This window comes from Callorhinus ursinus, unplaced genomic scaffold, assembly GCF_003265705.2.
Source record: "Callorhinus ursinus isolate GAN/ISIS: 27379988/994484 unplaced genomic scaffold, GSC_fseal_2.0 scaffold15, whole genome shotgun sequence".
Taxonomy (NCBI): domain Eukaryota; kingdom Metazoa; phylum Chordata; class Mammalia; order Carnivora; family Otariidae; genus Callorhinus; species Callorhinus ursinus.
This window is the reverse complement of record NW_027397077.1, coordinates 2,731,190-2,750,916: the sequence shown is the minus strand read 5'-3', so window position 1 is coordinate 2,750,916 and position 19,727 is coordinate 2,731,190. Positions and strand designations below refer to the sequence as shown.

The 19,727-nt window shown below is 56.8% G+C and overlaps 1 protein-coding gene across 3 annotated transcripts; it reads left to right on the top strand.

Annotated features, from left to right (window-relative positions):
- Positions 1–2,811: 2,811 nt before the first annotated feature.
- Positions 2,812–19,586, top strand: ATP13A1 (ATPase 13A1). 3 transcript variants are annotated; one of them, XM_025885768.2, is made up of 26 exons: positions 2,812–3,234; positions 5,851–5,940; positions 6,052–6,242; positions 7,750–7,822; positions 8,047–8,202; positions 8,355–8,424; positions 8,503–8,609; positions 9,180–9,309; positions 9,446–9,501; positions 10,070–10,196; positions 10,274–10,411; positions 10,496–10,616; positions 10,973–11,130; positions 11,546–11,721; positions 11,792–11,902; positions 12,926–13,051; positions 13,871–13,979; positions 15,329–15,528; positions 15,610–15,706; positions 17,080–17,243; positions 17,316–17,430; positions 17,521–17,717; positions 18,528–18,670; positions 18,841–18,952; positions 19,038–19,181; positions 19,266–19,586. In XM_025885768.2, exons 1-26 carry the CDS (start codon positions 2,827–2,829, stop codon positions 19,374–19,376), a joined length of 3,630 nt encoding a protein of 1,209 aa, XP_025741553.1. In that variant the 5' UTR covers positions 2,812–2,826; the 3' UTR covers positions 19,377–19,586. The 3 variants fall into 3 exon arrangements, with proteins under 3 accessions (XP_025741553.1, XP_025741552.1, XP_073757146.1); XM_025885767.2 differs by having other exon boundaries at positions 17,080–17,430; XM_073901045.1 differs by having other exon boundaries at positions 3,094–3,234; positions 7,974–8,202; positions 17,080–17,430.
- Positions 19,587–19,727: the final 141 nt, after the last annotated feature.

Sequence of the window (19,727 nt, the reverse complement as noted above, 5' to 3'; positions counted from 1 at the left end):
GTCACCATGTCATTAATAAACAACCTGCACAGAGATGTTTATAGCAGCTTTATAATTCAAAACTTGGAAGAACCAAGATGTACATGAATGGATAAACTGGTGTACATCCAGATAATGGAATATTATGCAGCATTAAAAAGAAATCAGATATGAAGCCATAAAAGGATATGGAGGAACCATAAATTCATATTACTAAGTGAAAGAAGCCAATCTGAAAAGGGTACCTACTGTATGATTCCAATTATATGATATTCTGGAAAAGGCAAAACTATGGAGACACAAAAGATCAGTGGTTCCCAGGAGCTGAGGGGAGGAGGGATGAATAGGCAGATCACAGTGGACTTGTAGGGCAGTGAAACTACTCTGTACTGTAATGATGGATGAATTCATTCTGTATTTGTCCAAACCAATAAAATGTACAATACCAAGAGTGAACCCTAAGGTGAACTATAGGCAATGGGTTTATTGGTAATAATGGTGAGAGATGTTGATAATCAGGCTGCTATATATGTATGGTGGCAGGGGATGTATAGAAAATCGCTGTACTCTTTTCTCAATTTGCCTGACCCTAAAACTGCTCTAATAAAGAGTTGTTGTTTTTTTTTTTAAGTTGGCCTGCCATAAAATCAGTTTCAAAGTGTGACAAAAGAAAAAGTCCTCTAATTTGGAAATACACTGAAGATTAGAATGGAGAAAACAATTACAGTAAAGCAGAAATTTACATGCTGTTTCTCCAAAACATTTTGATGATCTTTGAAGAGGCCATGGGAGCCCAGACACGGATGAAGCAACTGCCCCTAAAAATTCATACAGAAAAAAAACCTCATTTTTTAAAAAAGATTTTATTTATTTGACAGAGACAGAGATCAGAGATAGCGAGAGAAGGAACACAAGCAGCGGGAGTGGGAGCGGGAGAAGCAGGCTTCCCTCGGAGCAGGGAGCCCTATGTGGGACTCCATCCCAGGACCCCGGGATCATGACCCGAGCCAAAGGCAGACACCTAACAACTGAGCCACTCAGGCACCCCAAGACTCATTTTTTGAAATAAGATTGCTTCAGAATTCAAAACGTCATCAGAAATGGGCAGTCAAATTAAACAGGATATTCTCAGTTTCTTTCTGAATAAACTATTTGGAATCTAACTTCAATTTCACAATTTCAAATTACCTATGTGTTTAAAAACAATTGTCCCTGAGAAAGGGAGGTTTAATTTATCATGACATTCAATGTTCTCTAGAGTGTTGGACATAGATACTATATGATGAGTTTATATATACAAAGACCTGACTGACCAATACCTGGCCTACAAAAAACAAACAAACAAACAAAACAAACCCTGCTGTTTTGGAGAGCTTAAAACTAATCCATAAAAGTCAAAAACCCTAAGAAGTAAATCCATGCTGAAAGGCTTTAGCTGAGACAATATTTAGCTTGATGTTATCACATTGGAATGACACCAAGAATCAGTAATCGTGGGCTTGATAAGAGCAGGGAAGCAAATCAGTGATCTCACCTTGGACTGCGTTAGTTTTATCACTATATAAAACAAAATGTTATCCTAAAGATTTCAGTCCATTTAGGTAAGTATTATTGGAAAACTTAGAGTAAAAATATCCTACTGTGTAATGGGACAGAAAGAAGCGTCATCGTTACTTTTATTAAATATAGAATATTAACTCTTACTGCATTATGTTCTCCTTTTACCAAGTCTTACACTTACGTATCTTAAGAATATGCAACAGTTAACCTACAAGATATAAATATCCAATAAAGAGTTTAAAAAGTAGTTCAAATTGCTATATCAGGACAAAGAAACATAAACGTGCTGTTATAGATTTTTCTCAGGCAATGTTTTCTATTAGTACTACTAAATACTACCGATCGCCACTGTTAATGATTCCTAATGTGGTTTTGTTCAAACAATAGCATTTATATTACAGAATACATGTAATTGCAAATAAACGCCCATTTTTCTTTTTTCCTTTTTTTAAAGATTTAATTTATTTATTTGAGAGAGATAGAGATAGAAAGAGCACAAGCAGGGGGAGAGAAGCAGACTCCCCGCCGAGCAGGGAGCCCGACGCGGGGCTCGATTCCAGGACTCTGGGATCATGACCAGAGCCGAAGGCAGACGCTTAACGACTGAGCCACCCAGGCGCCCCTAAACGCCCATTTTTCATATTTTTATGTTAAAATAACAACTTTCTGTGTGTGTAATCATTATTACATGACCGCTCCTCTCAGCAGCGGCTGTGTCCTGTGTCGGCTCCGTTAAGTCTATCCGCGCCAGCCCTGCCCAGGACCCCGAGGGAGGGGCCTCTCCCGCAGGGAAAGCCACCCGGGACCCCTGCCCCTAACGAGTCCCGCCCTCATGACAAACCCCGCCCCTTCGGCCTGTCCAGGCCTCGCTCTCAGAACCCCAGCTCTTCTGTAATTGGCCCCGCCTCCGCAGTGTCCAGGCTCCGCCCCTGATGATCCAAACTGGCCACTGCCCGGGTAGTCCGGACAAGAGCTCCTCTTTTCCGGTTCAGGTGTCAAGGTGGCGCCCAGCCCGCCTCGCTTCGTCTTTTCCGGTCTCAGTCCGGCGTGGCAGGGCGGGCAGACAGCTTTACCCTTTTAAGACTCTCATGGCTGCGCCCTGCCTCTCCTTCCGGCCTCAGCCTGTCATGGCGGCGCCCTGCGTAACAACTTCCGAACTCAATTTGTACATTGTCCGGCTCTTTCAACCCTCCGGCTGCCATGGCGGCGCCCGGAGTTCACCGGAAGTAAAATATCGGAAGTGAGGCGGTGCCTCTGCCCGGAAGCGAGCGCGGGGCGCTGGAAAAGATGGCGGCGGCTGCGGCGGCGGCGGCGGCGGTGGGCAACGCGGTACCCTGCGGGGCCCGGCCTTGCGGGGCCCGGCCCGGCAGGCAACCCAAGCCCGGGCCGCAGCCGCGCACCCTCCTCGCCGCCGGCCCAGCGCTCATAGCGAGCGGTGACGAGCTGGTCGCAGCCGTGTGGCCATACCGGCGGCTGGCGCTGCTGCGGCGCCTTACGGTGCTGCCGTTCGCGGGACTGCTCTATCCGGCCTGGCTGGGCGCCGCGGCCGCCGGCTGCTGGGGCTGGGGCAGCAGCTGGGTGCAAATCCCTGAAGCCGCGCTGCTCGTGCTCGCCACCATCTGCCTCGCGCACGCGCTCACCGTCCTCTCGGGGCATTGGTCCGTGCACGCGCACTGCGCGCTCACCTGCACCCCGGTAAGTGCGCGGGCACGAGCCCGACCCTCGCCTCGGTCGGGCCTTGCGGCGGGTCACAGTCACGACGCTCGTGTCGGTCCCCACCCCATCCCGGGCCTCCCGTTTGCTGGGCCTGAATCCCCAGCGGTGTCCTCTGTGTGGGTAAATCCTGGCCCCGCTACTGACTTGCTGTGCGACCCTGGCGCAGGTTAACTTCCTTTCCTTGGAATCCCTCCCTGGTGTGGTCATTTAGATTCGATAGGGTAATACCTATAAAAAGCTCGGGGTAGGCTCCAGCATCATCGCTCTTTGATTTGGCTTGTTAATGCTAGCTACCATTACTATCGAGGACTAGGTTGTTTCTCTTAGAAATGGTCTCTCCTTCTTTTGTCTCCTATCTTGGTTTTCAAAGTGTGAGGCTAGACCTGCGGGGTGAGTTTCCCTATCTGTGAAGCTTGGTTTGAGAACTCTGTTACCCGGTGCTTAGAGGCCCTTGCATATCAGGACCAAAATTAGGTTGAAATTCTCTTTGATCGTAACATTTAAGAGGAGCAGGAGCAATTTGTGAGCAAATGATGACGGCGTGGAGCCTCTTTATGTCTGACTCCAAAATGAGGGGGGTGACAGTGGGGATTTGTGTTGGAATACAGCAGCCCCGTAGCATTTCTGACCCTTAACCCCCAAGATCTGGATAGGGAGAGCTGCCCTGGGTCAGCAGTTACTGTTGGTGACTGCACCACTGCCCTCTGGGCCTGCCTCAGATGACACTGGCGTGTTTGGAGCCATGGGCACTGAGGTCCCGCCAGCCTCCCCTTTGATCCCAGGCGTGTGTTGCTGAAAGAAGAGGGAAAGGGAACAGCATGAAGGGCTGCAGAAAGAGACAGAAGCCCCCGCTCTTTGACTCTAAATGTGGACTGAATCCTCTTTTTCTTCTGAGAGAATGGTTTTCCCAACAAGCCTTATCCCAGGGAAGGGGCTCAAACTTAACGGGTAGCTTCAGGTCAGTACAATGAAAGACTCCAGTGAGGGACCAGAAAATGCAGGGAAGTTGGAGGGAGTGTGACCACCCACCCCCAAACTTCCAACTGCCTTTTGGCCTCCAGCTAAAAAGCGTGAGTGTTAACTTCCTCTCCAGGCATGGAGGACAAGGAGGAGCTAACCAACTGCAGGGTGAGGATGGGCAGATCTGGGCTTGCATCAGAGATCGCAGACAGGGGTGCTTCTCTTTTGGTTTCTCTTTTCCCTTGTGTAAAGTGAGAACCATAACACCCGCTCACTATGCCAGTGTGAGAAGAACCTGCAAAAAACTGCGAAGGGCTTGGCATGGCCATGGCCCTGTGTAGCACTTCGCACTTTTTTTTTTTTTTTAAGATTTAATTTATTTATTTGACAGAGAGAGACAGAGCGAGAGAGGGAACACAAGCAGGGGGAGTGGGAGAGGGAGAAGCAGGCTCCCAGCTGAGCAGGGAGCGCGATGTGGGCTCCATCCCAGGACCCTGGGATCATGACCTGAGCCGAAGGCAGACGCTTAACTGAACGAGCCACCCAGGCGCCCCACTTCACACTTTTTTTTACCATGGTGTTACCAGAGTTCATTAAGTCTTTTTTTTAAGATTTTATTTATTTATTTAAGAGAGAATGAGAGACAGAGCACAAGAGGGAAGAGGGCTCCCCGCTGAGCCGGGAGCCCGATATGGGACTCGATCCTGGGACTCCAGGATCATGACCTGAGCCGAAGGCAGTCGCTTAACCAACTGAGCCACCCAGGCGCCCTCATTAAGTCTTTGTCATCATTTTCTGCCTGCCCAGAGGCCCATGGGCTCCCCAAGGGGCAGGGCCTTTCTTCTGAGGGTCACCCTTTGGCACCTCTGCCCGCAAACACATACACCACAGGCCGGCCCAGATGGGTGAGGTGGGTGCAGCTCAGGCTTGAGGCTGCGCTAACTAAGCTTCATCCAGTACCTCCACGTCTTAGGTGCTGAGGAAGCAGCAGTGAGCCAAACAGACAAAAGCCCTTGCCTTCATGGTGTTGGTGAGAGAGGTATAGAGCTCGCGCTCAGCTGCCTCTGCTAAAGAGGAAAACCCAGGCCACGGAGAAGAACACTGTGAGGGCCCTTCACGTGGACCCTCCTCCAGGGGAGGTCTCCTAAGAAGGTGACGTTTGAGCAAAGGCTTGAAGCTGACTGGGTGACCACATGTTCCAGGCAGAGAAAAACGGCTCATGCCGAGGCCCTTGGCTGAGGCAAGGACGAGCCTTGAGCCTCATTGCCCCTCGTCACTTCAGGACCCAAAATGAATAGTTAAGGGAGGGGACGCAGAGCAGCACCAGGCCGGTGGGCTGTGACAGGGCTTGGCCCACATGTTTTGAGGGGTGCAGGTCGTGCAGGGGACATTCTTCCTGTTTGAGTTCAGCAGGGCCCCAGGCTTGGGGTGCTGGCCGTGACTCCGATTTTACGATACGAGACCAGAGGGGTGGCGAGGTGGTGTCTTTGTCTCGGTGACAGACTGGGGAGCAGACAGGCCAGAGCCCAGAGTGGCTGTGCTTGCAACCTCCGGGGGGGGGGGGGGGGACGGGGGGGGGGCGCTGTGGAGCTGGGGGTTAAGAAGGGCTCAGCAGCAGTACTTTGCCTTTCGCAGGAGTACGACCCCAGCAAAGCAACCTTCGTGAAGGTGGTGCCGACCCCCAACAATGGCTCCACTGAGCTCGTGGCCCTGCACCGGGACGAGGTAGGGACCAGCTGCTGGGCTGCTCGGCACAGGGCTTGGATGGGACTCCCAGGCACTGACGGACACCCCCAGGTGCAGGCCTTCTGCCATAGACAACACCTGCTCCCACAGGGTGAGGACGGACAGGAGGTGTTGTCCTTCGAATTCCAGAAGATTAAGTATTCCTACGACGCCCTGGAGAAGAAGCGCTTCCTCCCTGTGGCCTTTCCTGTGGGAAATGCCTTCTCATACTACCAGAGCAACAGAGGGTTCCAGGAGGACTCAGAGATCCGCGCAGCTGAGAAGAAGTTTGGGAGCAACAAGTGAGTCCCGGCATGCCCATGCATGGTGACAGGGCTGGTGCTCTGCCCGTGGTCACAGCGTGAGCGCTTGGCCGAGCCTCTGGCTCCTTTCCCGGCTTTCTGTCCTGCTGCGCTCCTGAGTCCTGGTGCCTAGGAAATGGGGACTTGGGGCGGAGGGGTCCACAGTACTTCCCAGATGAAGATGGCGGCCACCTTTTTAGAAACGTGCTCTAGTCTTGTCTCCCCTGGCCTTGACTGCTGACAGGGACCCTGGAGGACCGTCCAGCAGGAGCATATGCAGCTCTTCATGGGAACCTGGCCTGAGGTCCCAGAGAGATGACTGTTGATCCCCGTTTTGTAATTAGTGTAGGATTTTTCTTTGTTTTTAAATTTTTCTTTTAAGTGTAAGTTGTCACCGTGCTCCTCATACTCATCCCAGCACTTTGGGAAGAGCGGTAAAAGGAGTTGTCAGTGATCACAGTAGCTCTCCTTTGTACCAGGCGTGATGGCAGATGCCTTGTACATGCTTCCTCCCTTTAATCCGAGAAACCACCAGTGCCCACACACCACTGGGAGGGGGCAGAGCAGGGCTTCAGACCCCCTTGTTCATCTTCAGAGCCCCTGGCCCTGCCACCATGATGATCGTCCTGGACCTGAAAACCCCCAGAACTTTTAGGGAGTTCTTCCCTAACTCAACTACTATTTAAAAATTACATATATATCATCACAAGTAGCAATCCAATAGGAAGATTTATAAGAAATTTTTACCTATTCTCTCTGCCTGAGGTCAGCCTTGGTGGTGGCCTGGGATGTCCTCTCACACCTTCCCGGCTCATGCGAAGTCACCTGAATAATGAAGAATGGGGCCTGGTTGTGGTTGTTTGTTTTTATCACAGTGGTTTCTTTTTTCTGACACCCCATATCTAGGACACGTCTCCAAGGGCAGGGCGAGGGTGGCCCCAGTTGACCTGGCTCCCCCGCCCCCCCCCAGCCAGACTGGGCCTCCCCACACAGTGCCGCAGAACACACCCTTAGGCCCTACTCCTCAAATCCTGGGGCTTTTATTAAGGGAGTTTTTGGAAAATTTCAGCTCCAGACCTCCCCTCTCCAATTCGGGGTGGGGCTCAGGCCCCAGAAGACTCCTCAGTGCTCAGCTGCCAGGCCTTTTCTGTGCAGCTTCAGGGCTTCCATCCCACAGTCAGGTGCTCCTTCTCTGCGTGCCTTCGTACTCAGCCTGATGACGGGCTGTGTCTTACACTAGCCCTGCTCGGGGGGGGGGGCGGGTGGTGTGGCTGCCTGCATAGCCTGGCACTGGTTCAGAAGCTTTACCTGGGTGCTGCGGAGGAGGCTGGCAGCAGTTAGCTTGCTTGCCCCAGTGTCTCAGGGACAAGGAGAGCCGTAGTCAAGTGGAGTGTCCCTTCTGGCTTCTCCTGTCCCGGGGAGGCCTGCAGTGCCCTGAGTGGAGGTGTCAGGGTGGGACCTCTGAGGCTCATATTGTGAACAGGATGTGGGGTCTGGTCTCTCATAGGGCTGAGATGGTGGTGCCTGACTTCTCGGAGTTGTTCAAAGAGAGAGCCACAGCACCCTTCTTCGTGTTCCAGGTAAAGCAGCAGCTTGGACCCTCCCCGAGCCCCCTCCTGCTCCTTGGGGCTTTCCCAGCGAGAGCAATCTCCATCTCCAGACCTGAAATTCTCTCTGTGTCCTCATGGGTCTGAGCCCATGGGCGGAACAGCCCTTGGTGTGCCTTCCCAGCCTCCACAGGTGTCTTCATGTGCTCCCGTGGATGGCCGGGCGGGGGTGTGGACACACAGGCTGTGTCCTGCAGGTGTTTTGCGTGGGGCTCTGGTGTCTGGATGAGTACTGGTACTACAGCGTCTTCACCCTCTCCATGCTGGTGGCCTTCGAGGCCTCCCTGGTGCAGCAGCAGATGCGGAACATGTCAGAGATCCGGAAGATGGGCAACAAGCCCCACATGATCCAGGTGTGGCCAGCGGGAAGATGAGGGTTGGGGGGAGGCACCTGCCAGTCTTGGGGTGGGCCTGGAGTGGAGGCAGGGTGAGGTCAGCTCTAGGGATGCACCTGCATCGAGCCCACCATGAGACCCAGAGCTAACTGCACCTCACCTCTGCCCAGGTCTACCGTAGCCGGAAGTGGAGGCCCATCGCCAGTGACGAGATTGTCCCTGGAGACATCGTCTCCATCGGTGAGGCACGCTTCTGATCTGTCGTGGTGGGAGCCCTTTCTCTCAGCTCCTCTGCAACGCTCCTGCCCCTTCCTGCAGGCCGCTCCCCACAGGAGAACCTAGTGCCATGTGACGTGTTGCTGCTGCGGGGCCGCTGCATTGTGGACGAGGCCATGCTCACAGGGGAGTCGGTGCCACAGATGAAGGTGCTGGGGGCGGAGCGGGGGTCAGACTCGGTCTACCCAGGTGTGTCACTGGCCCTTTCGTTGGGGAGCGAGAGGGCTGGTGGCTGGGCCACCCTCCTGCCCAGGCTCGGATAGAGGAGGGACAGAGCCCTGACCTAGGAGGCTAGAGGAGGCAGAGTAGTTGTGGTGCCTAGTTGGAGCTGCCCGATTTCCTGGTGGTTTTGCCCCCTGGACGAAGGGGAGCTGGGTGGCGATGAGAAGGAAGGAAGGAAGGAAGGGAGGCCAGGATCGTCAGGGCTTGTCCAGGCCTGGGACCAGAGACATCAGACTGACATGGGCTGAGGGAAACCAGGAGAGCGCGAATCCTCTGTGAGGCCAGCTGCGAGATCACAAGGAGTCAACACTGCAGGTGCAGGTGCAGGTGGGGAGAAGACAGGGCAGGCCGCCCGGTCGGATGTGCCGTGTTAGGCTGGGAGCCTTCTGAGGGTCGGAGTGGCTCATCCCAGCCCCAGGGGCCTGCTCTTGCGAGACTGGGGACAGAGAAGGAGGCTGAGGTGAGAGCATCCTCACCACTCTCTCCTTCCTCCTTAGGAGCCCATTGAAGACCTTAACCCTGACCGGGTCCTGGACCTCCAGGCCGACTCCCGGCTCCACGTCATCTTTGGGGGCACCAAGGTGGTACAGCACATCCCCCCGCAGAAGGCTACCACGGGCCTGAAGCGTAGGTGCCTTGGGGGGGTCTGGGGTGGCCTGGCCCCGCCATCCCTGCCCCACACCCCCAGCCACCACATCTGCTTGGCTGTGAGGGAGTGGGGATGAACAGACACCAACACTGCTGCTCCCGCTTGTCTCTGCAGCAGTCGACAGTGGATGTGTGGCCTACGTTCTCAGGACCGGATTCAACACATCCCAGGTATGGACCCCCGTCTGGCTCTGGGGAGGGTAGGCCCCAGGGTGTGTGGTAGACAGTTGAGACAGTGGCTCTTTTGGACCCCAGAACATCCCCGCCACAGACTTATTCTGACAACAGGTACCCGCTTGGGGCCAGGGTGCAGACGTGAGCCCTACACACCAGGCCCATTATCCAACACTGCGGTTCTGGTGGGGAGCACAGGCAGGAAACGGGCTGTTGCCCTACACACTGGGGTCCCGAACAGAGTCACATCCGTCACCTCCTCACTAAAGTGTCATGAGGGCCGCCCCGTAGAGGTGATTCGCCAGACCTCCTTCCAGAAGACTCAGTCCCCCATCTCAGCCACTTCTTTCCCTGACCCCCAGTTTTTGGCCCCTGGTCTCTATAGCCCTGAGCTGAGTGGCAGCCAGCCACGTAGCTGTGTGGGCCCCTGTGTCATGGCTGCAGGATTCACAGGTGGACCCAGGGCAGGCACTCCCCATCAGCAGGGGGGGATCTGGCCCTGGTGCTCTGGGGTGCGGGAGGCCACGGCCTGCCAGGAAAGGCCTCTAACCCTTTGGCCCTCTAGGGCAAGCTGCTGCGTACCATCCTCTTTGGAGTCAAGAGGGTGACCGCGAACAACCTGGAGACCTTCATTTTCATCCTGTTCCTCCTGGTCTTTGCGATTGCAGCAGCCGCCTACGTGTGGATTGAAGGTATGCGCTGGGGCCCTTCCCCTGTCTGCTGGGCCCCGCCCCCATGCCCCCCAGGCTGGCAGGCCCTGTCTCTGCAGGCACCAAGGACCCCAGCCGGAACCGCTACAAGCTGTTTCTGGAATGCACTCTGATCCTCACGTCGGTTGTGCCCCCTGAGCTGCCCATTGAGTTGTCTCTGGCTGTCAACACCTCCCTCATTGCCCTGGCCAAGCTGTGTGAGTGCCTGGGACGGGGGTGGGGGTGCTGCTGCATGGGCTGGGGCCTGGCAGAACCCCTGACCCTGGCTCCCCTCCTCCCAGACATGTACTGCACGGAGCCCTTCCGGATCCCATTTGCTGGCAAGGTAGAGGTGTGCTGCTTCGACAAGACAGGGACCCTGACTAGCGACAGCTTGGTCGTCCGTGGGGTGGCTGGGCTCAGGTGAGTATGGGTGGCTTGGGCCTCTTGCCCAGCAGGTGGGAGCTCAGGGGACAGATAGCACCCACTTGGAGCCCCTACCGTGTACACAGAAGTCTGACCAGGGGTGTGTGGGGTGGGGGGGTTCCCTTTCGTTCCTCAGTGTAACAGCGGCCTGGCAGCTTGGCTCCACCCCACCCCAAGCGGCCATAAGATATGTAGGGGCATCCATGAGATAGGCACAGGTGTCAGGACCAAGACCGTGCATCTCTCTCAGCCCCTGCAATGACTGGCACCAAGTGCGGGCCCGTCACTCATCCTGGCTAGCAATTCCCGGGGGTCCCTCTACTCCATAATCAGCTGTTTCCTGTCCTTAACAGAGACGGGAAGGAGGTCACTCCTGTGTCCAGCATCCCCGTAGAAACGCACCGTGCTCTGGCCTCATGCCACTCTCTCATGCAACTGGATGATGGCACCCTTGTGGGTGACCCCCTCGAGAAGGCTATGCTGACAGCCGTGGACTGGACACTGACCAAAGGTGAGGGGCTGGAGCTTCGGGCCTGGCTGGGAGGAAATGCCCGCTCTTGCACCCCTGGGCAGGCAGGCTGCACCCCTCAGAGACACCTGTGTGTCCAGCTCAGGGCCAGGCAGGCCCACAACTCTGATGGTCCCTTAGGCGGGTGGGCACAGGCTCACCTCTGACCTGAGACAGTCCACCCCTTGGGAGTTGAAACTGCCCCCACCCTGCCAGAAGCCACGAGCAAGGTCCTCTGGGTACAGGTCTCCCAGTTCTGACCCTTCCTGGAGCGAGGAGCCCCCCCCAACCCCCAAACACCCCTCAGGGTCTGGGTCTGGGGGTCGAGGGGGGGAAGAGAGGGGCGGAAAGGGGAGGCGGGGGCTTGGCTGCCTCTTTGGAGCGAAGGCCCTCAGGATTCGTACTTATTTGTTTCCAGATGAGAAAGTATTCCCCCGAAGTATTAAAACTCAGGGGCTGAAAATTCACCAGCGCTTTCATTTTGCCAGTGCCCTAAAGCGAATGTCCGTGCTCGCCTCCTATGAGAAGCTAGGCTCCACTGATCTCTGCTACATCGCGGCTGTGAAGGGGGCCCCTGAAACCCTGCACTCCATGGTGAGCCAGTCCCGGCCCCAGGGGAAGGGGGGCGCGGGGCGGTCGGTGACATCCCCTGCGTTCCCTGCAGTTCTCCCAGTGCCCACCTGACTACCACCACATCCACACGGAGATTTCCCGGGAAGGAGCCCGAGTACTGGCGCTGGGGTACAAGGAGCTGGGGCACCTCACCCACCAGCAGGTAAGGGCCTAGGCTTCCCACCTGTTGGCCCCTCGTCCATACTGCCTTCTGTTCCCTGCAGCCTCACTATGAGCAGGCACGATTCCTTCTTCCTCCTTCCGGGCCTCTACCTTGGGAGGCCCTGAGTGGCACTCAGCCCTGGGTCCCTTCTCTACTGCGTACCCTGCCCTTTATGGGACCCCATCCCATCTTGGCTCCTGAGGCCATTTCCTGCAGAGGACAACCAGGCCCCGCCTCCATCCAGCCTCTTACCCCACACTCTTTTGGGCCCCCCCCCCCCCCCCCCCGCCAGGGATCATCAGGAGGCACCTTGGATTTCTGTCTCCAGCCTGGTTCTGCCCCTACCCTGCCTGACCACTCAGTCACCACATGGTCATGGGGCACCTCCAGCTCTGTGTCACACCCTATGTCCGGTCAGTTACCAGCTCTCCTCCCACCTCCACCATCAGTATTGCTCTGTTTCCACCTTACCTCTCACCCAGTCCACTTCTACCTGACAGCTGAGAAATCCTTCCAGAATGCACACCAGGTCGTGGCTCAGTGCCCTGCCCTCAGAACCAGCCTGCTCGGTGCCACTCCCCGAGCCTGTCTGCCCCATTCCTCGGCAGTTAGTGGCAGTTAGTGTTCTGATTTCTGTGACTTTCTTTATTACACATCTCTTCCGGTAGAAGGCAAGCTCTGTGAGGAGAAGAGTTTGGGGTTTCTGGCATGAGGTTCAGGGTGAGATTGCGCTCAGTGAATAGCAAAGGAGGGTCTGACTTTACTGTCTTGGAAGCTGAGTCCCACGGGCTTATGCCCTGCTGTTGTGCCCAGCAGGGAGTAAAGGCCCTGTGGTGGGGGAAACTCGCAGCACTGCTGAGACCCTATGGGTCCAGGGTGCCTAGTGTCCTCCCCACTTCTCACCTAACCCTCAAATGTTCCTTCTGTAAGGATGGGTCTGTCCCTGACGCGCCCCCCCCCCCCCGCCCAGCTCAGAAATGGAGGAGAGATGGGTCATGAGGGTACTTATGTGTCCCTACACAGGCCCGGGAGATCAAACGGGAGGCCCTGGAGTGCAACCTCAAGTTCGTCGGCTTCATTGTGGTCTCCTGCCCGCTCAAGGCTGACTCTAAGGCCGTGATCCGTGAGATCCAAAATGCATCCCACCGGGTACAGCTTCTGGACCCCTCCCCACTGGGCCCCAAGGGTGGGTGGGCAGGTGGGTGGATCTTGGCTCCTTCTTCCAGAGAGGGTGATATGACCACAGAGGACAGTTCCCCCTCAGTGGGGCAGGTCTCAGTAGCAAGGATGTCTTTCTTGGATTTTGGCTGAGCTCCATCGTGGCTCTGGTGCCCACGTTGTCCCGAGTCTGAGGATGCTTTGGGACCTGGCCTGTGCCCACCCTTCTCAGGTTGCTTCCTTCACCCCCAGCATCCCTGGGAGGTGAAGGCAATTCCCCCAATCCACCCCATTCTGGAAAGGAAGAGCTGGGCTGGGACAGGGGATGTGGAGGTGACTCTCGGACACATCCATCTGTTCTATGGTTTCTGTTTTCTAGTTTGGGACTCAAGATGCAATTTAGGATGTGGGAGGTGAGTGAGCAGTCTCAGAGGTGGTGACATTAATAGCCCCCACCTGGCCCTCAGCCGTCACAGCCCATCTTCCCATCACTGGGCTCTCAGTGAGAAAGCTGGAGCATCTGTTCCCCTCTGCCTGGGGTAGCTACCAAGCCAAGAGGGTCCACGCTAATGGCTGGTTCTTAGTCTATATTGCAAATAAAGGCTGTGGGTGTTTTCAGACACACATACATGTATCGTTTGCATAAAACACCACCAGGTTGGGGAGGATTGTGGCCCCTGGAAGCCCATTCTGCATTGGGGCCAACACCTCCTTCTATGGCCTTCTTTAGAGGGCCTCAGCCACCAGGTCTCCAGGCTGGAGTTCTGACCTGCTGGGCCCTGCCCCATGGAGCCTCTGTCCTCTCCTCAGGTGGTCATGATCACAGGCGACAACCCGCTCACTGCCTGCCACGTGGCTCAGGAGCTGCACTTCATTGAAAAGGCACAAACGCTGATCCTGCAGCCTCCCGTGGAGAAAGGTGAGGGATCATGGGGCCATAGGCTGGGGGGACCCTGAATGCAAGAACAGCCCCTGTCTAGTGGCCCGCTGGCATTTCAGGCCTGAGCGAACACACCCAGTGTCATCCAGGACCTGTGACACCAGCCTGTGGAACACGGCCTTGCCTTGTCAGCAAGCTGGGGCTGTCTAGCCAAGGAGCTCCACACCCACGTGTCCTAGCAGCATGCGGGAAGTCACTGGCTCTGGGATCAGTGACAGCTGACAACCGGGGTGGTTGGTTTTCGTCAGACCGGGCCATGTTTCCTGTCCTCCCGCCTGCCTTGGGCCGGGCAGACTGCCTGTGTGAGGCAAGGGCTCCCCTCCTAAGCACGGGGATGCTGGTGCTCATGCTCAGCATGGCCAGACCCCAGGCAAAGAGCTTGGTATGTGTTACCACGTTGGTCTCTCTGCTGCATACGGGAGGCCTTATCATCCCCGCATCACATAGGAGGAAATTGAACAGGTCTGCTGTTGGGGCCCCCACTTTACAGACAAGGAAATAGAAGTAAACTCACCTACTTCAGTCAGGTGGAGTACGGGGTCTGTCAGATGCCAAGGGCTGGTGTCTGGCTGGGGAGCCACATGCACTGGAGTGTCACCAGGCTGCAGGTCAGAGGAGGGTGCTGGCTTCTGGAACTATGCCGGATTCTAGAATTTCCCAGCCCTTCTCCTAGTCTGCACTGTTGGTCCCAGATCTCTGTCTCAGCTCCAGGCACTAGGCTCTTGCAGAGCCCAGGGATCGTAGGCAGGTGGCCCAGAGGTGGCTATTGGGACTGTTGATTGGCAGGTGATGCTGCTTCAACAAAATGGCCACAGTAAAAGCCAGGTGGAGGTTGGTTTCCCTCCTAGCCAAGACAGCCCAGATGAGCCGTGCAGTGCCGGAAGGCCTCCCTTAGCCATGCTTATCACTCAGCATCCATGCCTGGGCCAGCCATCTAGAAAGAGGAAGTGGTTGGCAAGCAGGGTCTGGCCCAAGGAAGTGACTCAGGGGGCCCTGATCCTGGAAGAGCAGAGTTTCAGGCAGGCCCCGGGGTCAGGGGTGCCTTGCTCCTGAGGTTAGGTTGTCAGGGTTTGAATCTGACCATCATGTGGTCTCAGGTCAGTGGCCTAGGCCCTGGGTTCTTGAAGCCTTTGTGTCGGAGGGTTCTGTGAACATCTGTGGGGTTCCTGGCGTCTAGGGTGCAGGTGTGGACAGGGATTGGTAGGGATAAAGGGGTGAGAACCAAGAAGGTGCTTCAGAGAGATGAGACTGGGACGGCTTACGTGGGGTCCACGTGACGGGGAGTTGCTGTGAACCCCTCTCCCTGGCCCTGGGCTCTGGCTCTGCAGGTCGACTCTGTGAGTGGCGCTCCATCGATGGCAGTGTCGTGCTGCCCCTGGCCAAGGGCTCCCCGAAGGCGCTGGCCCTGGAGCATGCGCTGTGCCTCACGGGCGATGGCCTGGCCCACTTGCAGGCTGAGGACCCCCAGCAGCTGCTTCGCCTCATCCCCCACGTGCAGGTGTTTGCCCGTGTGGCCCCCAAACAGAAGGTGTGTGCAGAGGAGGCAGGGGGCAGGCAGGGCCCTGGGGGTAGCACACAGCCCTCACTCAGCCCATCTCTGCGCACATAGGAGTTTGTCATCACCAGCCTGAAGGAGCTGGGCTACGTGACCCTCATGTGTGGCGACGGCACCAATGACGTGGGTGCCCTGAAGCATGCCGACGTGGGTGAGTCCTGCGAGCTGATAGACTGTCCCTTCCATCGCTGTTCTGCCAGCACGGGTTTAGTGTCAGAGACACGTCGCCGAGCGAGTTCTTTGAGGAGGCAGTGGGGGATGGGGCAGTCTCCAGTGGGGTTGGGGATCTGAGGGGCCGCAGGCCTGGAGGGGATACGGGTATCTGATGAACAGTGCGGGGGTGGGGGCGGGAGGGCACCAGAGCTTCTGGGAACATAGGGAGCCAGGGAGGCTCCAGGTGGCAGACACAGCTTGGTTTGTTCAGGCCTCCCGGCACCGTGTGGGGCCCATGTGGGGGCTGAGGCCAGAGGCCAGGGGGAGATGGGACAAGTGGGGATGCGCAAAGGAAGCTGAAGCATTTGCCAGCCGTTTGTAGCCTTGGGTTTCTGTCAACAGAACGCAGTCATCAGGTTGATGTTAAAAGACCAACCTGACAGGGGACCTGGGTGGCTCAGTCAGTTAAGCATCTGACTCTTGGTTGTGGCTCAGGTCATGATCTCGGGATTGTGAGATAAGCCCCTAGGTCAGGCTCTGGGCTTGGCATAGAGCCTGCTTGAGATTCTCCCTCTGCCCCTCCCCTCCCCACACCCAGCCCCCACCCCTGCTCACATGCATGCTGTTGAGGGCGCACACACACGCTCACTCTTTCCCTCTTAAAAAAAAATGACCTCCTTACAGTGCCTTCCAAATCCTTAACTGCTTTATTAATTGACTATTATGTCCTGGAATTGTGATCCTTGGCAGTACACCATGGAAATCAGCTTTTTTTTTTTTTAAGATTTTATTTATTTATTCATGAGAGACAGAGAGAGAGAGGCAGAGGGAGACGCAGGCTCCTAAGGAGCAGGGAGCCCGATGTGGGACTCGATCCCAGGACACCGGGATCATGACTTGAGCCGAAGGCAGACGCTTAACCATCTGAGCCACCCAGGCGCCCAGCTTTTTTTTTTTTTTTTTTTTTAAGATTTTTTTGTTTATCTGAGAGAGAGCACAAGCAGGGGGAGGGGCAGAGGGCGATGGAGAAGCAGGCTCCCCGCTGAGCAGGGAGCCCGATGCGGGGCTCAATCCCAGGACCCTGAGATCATGACCTGAGCCGAAGGCAGATGTTGAACCGACTGAGCCACCCAGGCAACCCTGGAAGTCAGTTCCATGTATTTGGGTTTTGCTTTCCAAATGTAGAAAGCAAGATAGAATGCTCTCTCAGGCACTCCGTGGGGAGATCAGCTGAGATGGGGAGGTTTGGCTCCTGTGAGCAGACACCCCACTCCATGCTCCACACTGGGCTTCACTCAGCACAGGGCCAGCAGGCCTGGGGTGACAGGCTCCCTCTAGGCTCCAGACACACACTCACGTACCTCCCCCCAGGTGTGGCCCTCCTGGCCACTGCCCCTGAGCGAGTTGTTGAACGGCGCCGACGGCCCCGAGACAGCCCTGTCCTGAGCAGCAGCAGCAGTGTCCGGGCCACTTCCAGGGCGGCCAAGCAGAGGTCGGGGCTCCCGCCTCCCGAGGAGCAGCTGGCCTCCCAGCGGGTGAGTCACAGGAGGTGGGGGACACCAGCACGCGTTGGTGGCCAGGTCTTATCCCTGCCGCCTGCCCCACAGGACCGCCTGAGCCAGGTGCTGCGAGAGCTCGAGGACGAGAACACGCCCATCGTGAAGCTGGGGGACGCCAGCATCGCTGCCCCTTTCACCTCCAAGCTCTCCTCCATCCAGTGCAGTGAGTCCCACCCCCAGTTGCCTCCCCCCATGCCCATCCTGATGGGCCCCCACGCCCACACCTTCCTCCCTTCCCATGCCCCCCCCACAGTCTGCCACGTGATCAAGCAGGGCCGCTGCACACTGGTGACCACGCTGCAGATGTTCAAGATCCTGGCACTCAATGCCCTCATCCTGGCCTATAGCCAGAGTGTTCTCTACCTGGAGGGCGTCAAGTTCAGTGACTTCCAGGCCACGCTGCAGGGGCTGCTGCTGGCTGGCTGCTTCCTCTTCATCTCCCGCTCCAAGGTGGGCTGAGCCACAGGCAAAGCAGGGGCTCCCTCCCCAGCCCAGGAGTACCGTCTGCCTCTTTGGGCCAGCTAGGGTGGACTGTTAAAGGCACCACTGCTTGTCATCCATTCGTCTTCACAGCAGCCCTCGGGGTGGGAACTGTCATCCCCACATTACAGATGGGGATCAGGGGACAGAGCAGGTGCACGCCGAGGCTCCCTGGAGTGGCACAACTCGGGCCCCAGCACTGTCCACCAGTTGGGGTCTCAGGTGGGCTACACAGAGCCCACAGGCAAAGAGAGGACAGATGGGGAAATGATTATTAGGACCACTCAGAAAGCGTTCAGTGTCATGAAAAATAAAGTGGGTCACAGGCTACAGGGGACAGCCTCGGGATCATTCAGGGGAGCCTGTGTGATGCATAAGGAACAAGGGAACCTTCCAGGAGGTAGCCAGAAGGACCATAGGTAGGCATGGACAGATGCAAGGAGCACCTGGTGCCTGGAGGAGGTGGAGGTGGGTTGTGTCAACCATGAGCCCCCGTTGGGTCCCAGGGAGGGCTTTGGTTTGTTCTAGAACAAGGGGAAGGGGGTGAATTTTAAACACCCTGTGGCTGCTATGTGGAGCGTAGGCCTTGAGTGAGGGTGTGGTGGCATCATCTCGGCCAAGGGGCTGGGGAACGAGCAGGGCTCTGGGGTCTGGTGCTAACTCATAACCTCCAGGATTTGGTGACTGCTCTCTACACGAGTCCTGCTAGGAGGGCGGGGGAGGGGGTGGGGGTAGGCCCAGTGTGAGCCTGGACCCTTACTCCCTATCCTGCCACTACAGCCCCTCAAGACTCTCTCCCGAGAGCGACCGCTGCCCAACATCTTCAACATGTACACCATCCTCACGGTCGTGCTCCAGTTCTGTGTGCACTTCCTGAGTCTTGTCTACCTGTACAGCGAGGCCCAGGCCCGGAGCCCCGAGAAGTGAGTGCTGGCCCAGCCTGGGGTTTGGGGAGGGTGCAGGAGGAGGCACATGCACACGTTGCCCTGGGGTAACCAAGGCCTGACTGGTGGGGTCGGCCAGGCAGAACCCTGGCTTTGCCCAGGGATGGTGGGGGCCAGAGGGTAGCCCCGTACCCTCTGTGTCGCCGCAGGCAGGAGCAGTTTGTGGACCTGTACAAGGAGTTTGAGCCGAGCCTGGTCAACAGCACCGTGTACATCATGGCCATGGCCATGCAGATGGCCACCTTTGCCATCAACTACAAAGTGAGGCCCAGCCCTTGCCTGAACTCGCCCTGCCCACTTTCTTGGCCCCTGCAGCACATGACTGACTGTCCATCTGTCCCCACAGGGCCCACCGTTCATGGAGAGCCTGCCAGAGAACAGGCCCCTAGTGTGGAGCCTGGCCGTGTCGCTCCTGGCCATCGTGGGCCTGCTCCTTGGCTCCTCGCCCGACTTCAACAGTCAGTTTGGCCTCGTGGACATCCCCGTGGAGGTGAGTGGCCCCATGGGTGTGGCCCCAGGACTCAGCCTGGCCCGTCTGCAGGCACCCAGCTCACCAGTGCTCCTTGCCCCACAGTTCAAGCTCGTCATCGCCCAGGTCCTGCTCCTGGACTTCTGCCTGGCGCTCCTGGCCGACCGTGTCCTGCAGTTCTTCCTGGGGACCCCGAAGCTGAAAGTGCCTTCCTGAGATGGCAGTGCCGGCACCTGCTACCCATGTCGGTGCCACTGGGCAGGAGCCCCAAGGGGGAACACTGCTCCCGTGGCGAGGCAGGCCCAGCCTTGCCGCCAGGACTGAGCTGAGCTGGGACCACCCCACAGCCACCTGAGGGCCTGGCTGGCAGAACCAGCCCTGGGCCGGCCCCTTTGGTAAATAAAGCCGCATCCACCATTTTAAGAAGCCCTGCCTCCACCTCTGTCTGCACCACTGAACAGGTCGCGGTGGGGCTGTGCGGTCACCGAGCAGGGTCCTGGCACCCTCCCCAGGAGCCGTGAGGTTATTAACGACAGCCCCTGGGACCCAGATATTCAGCACTTAGAT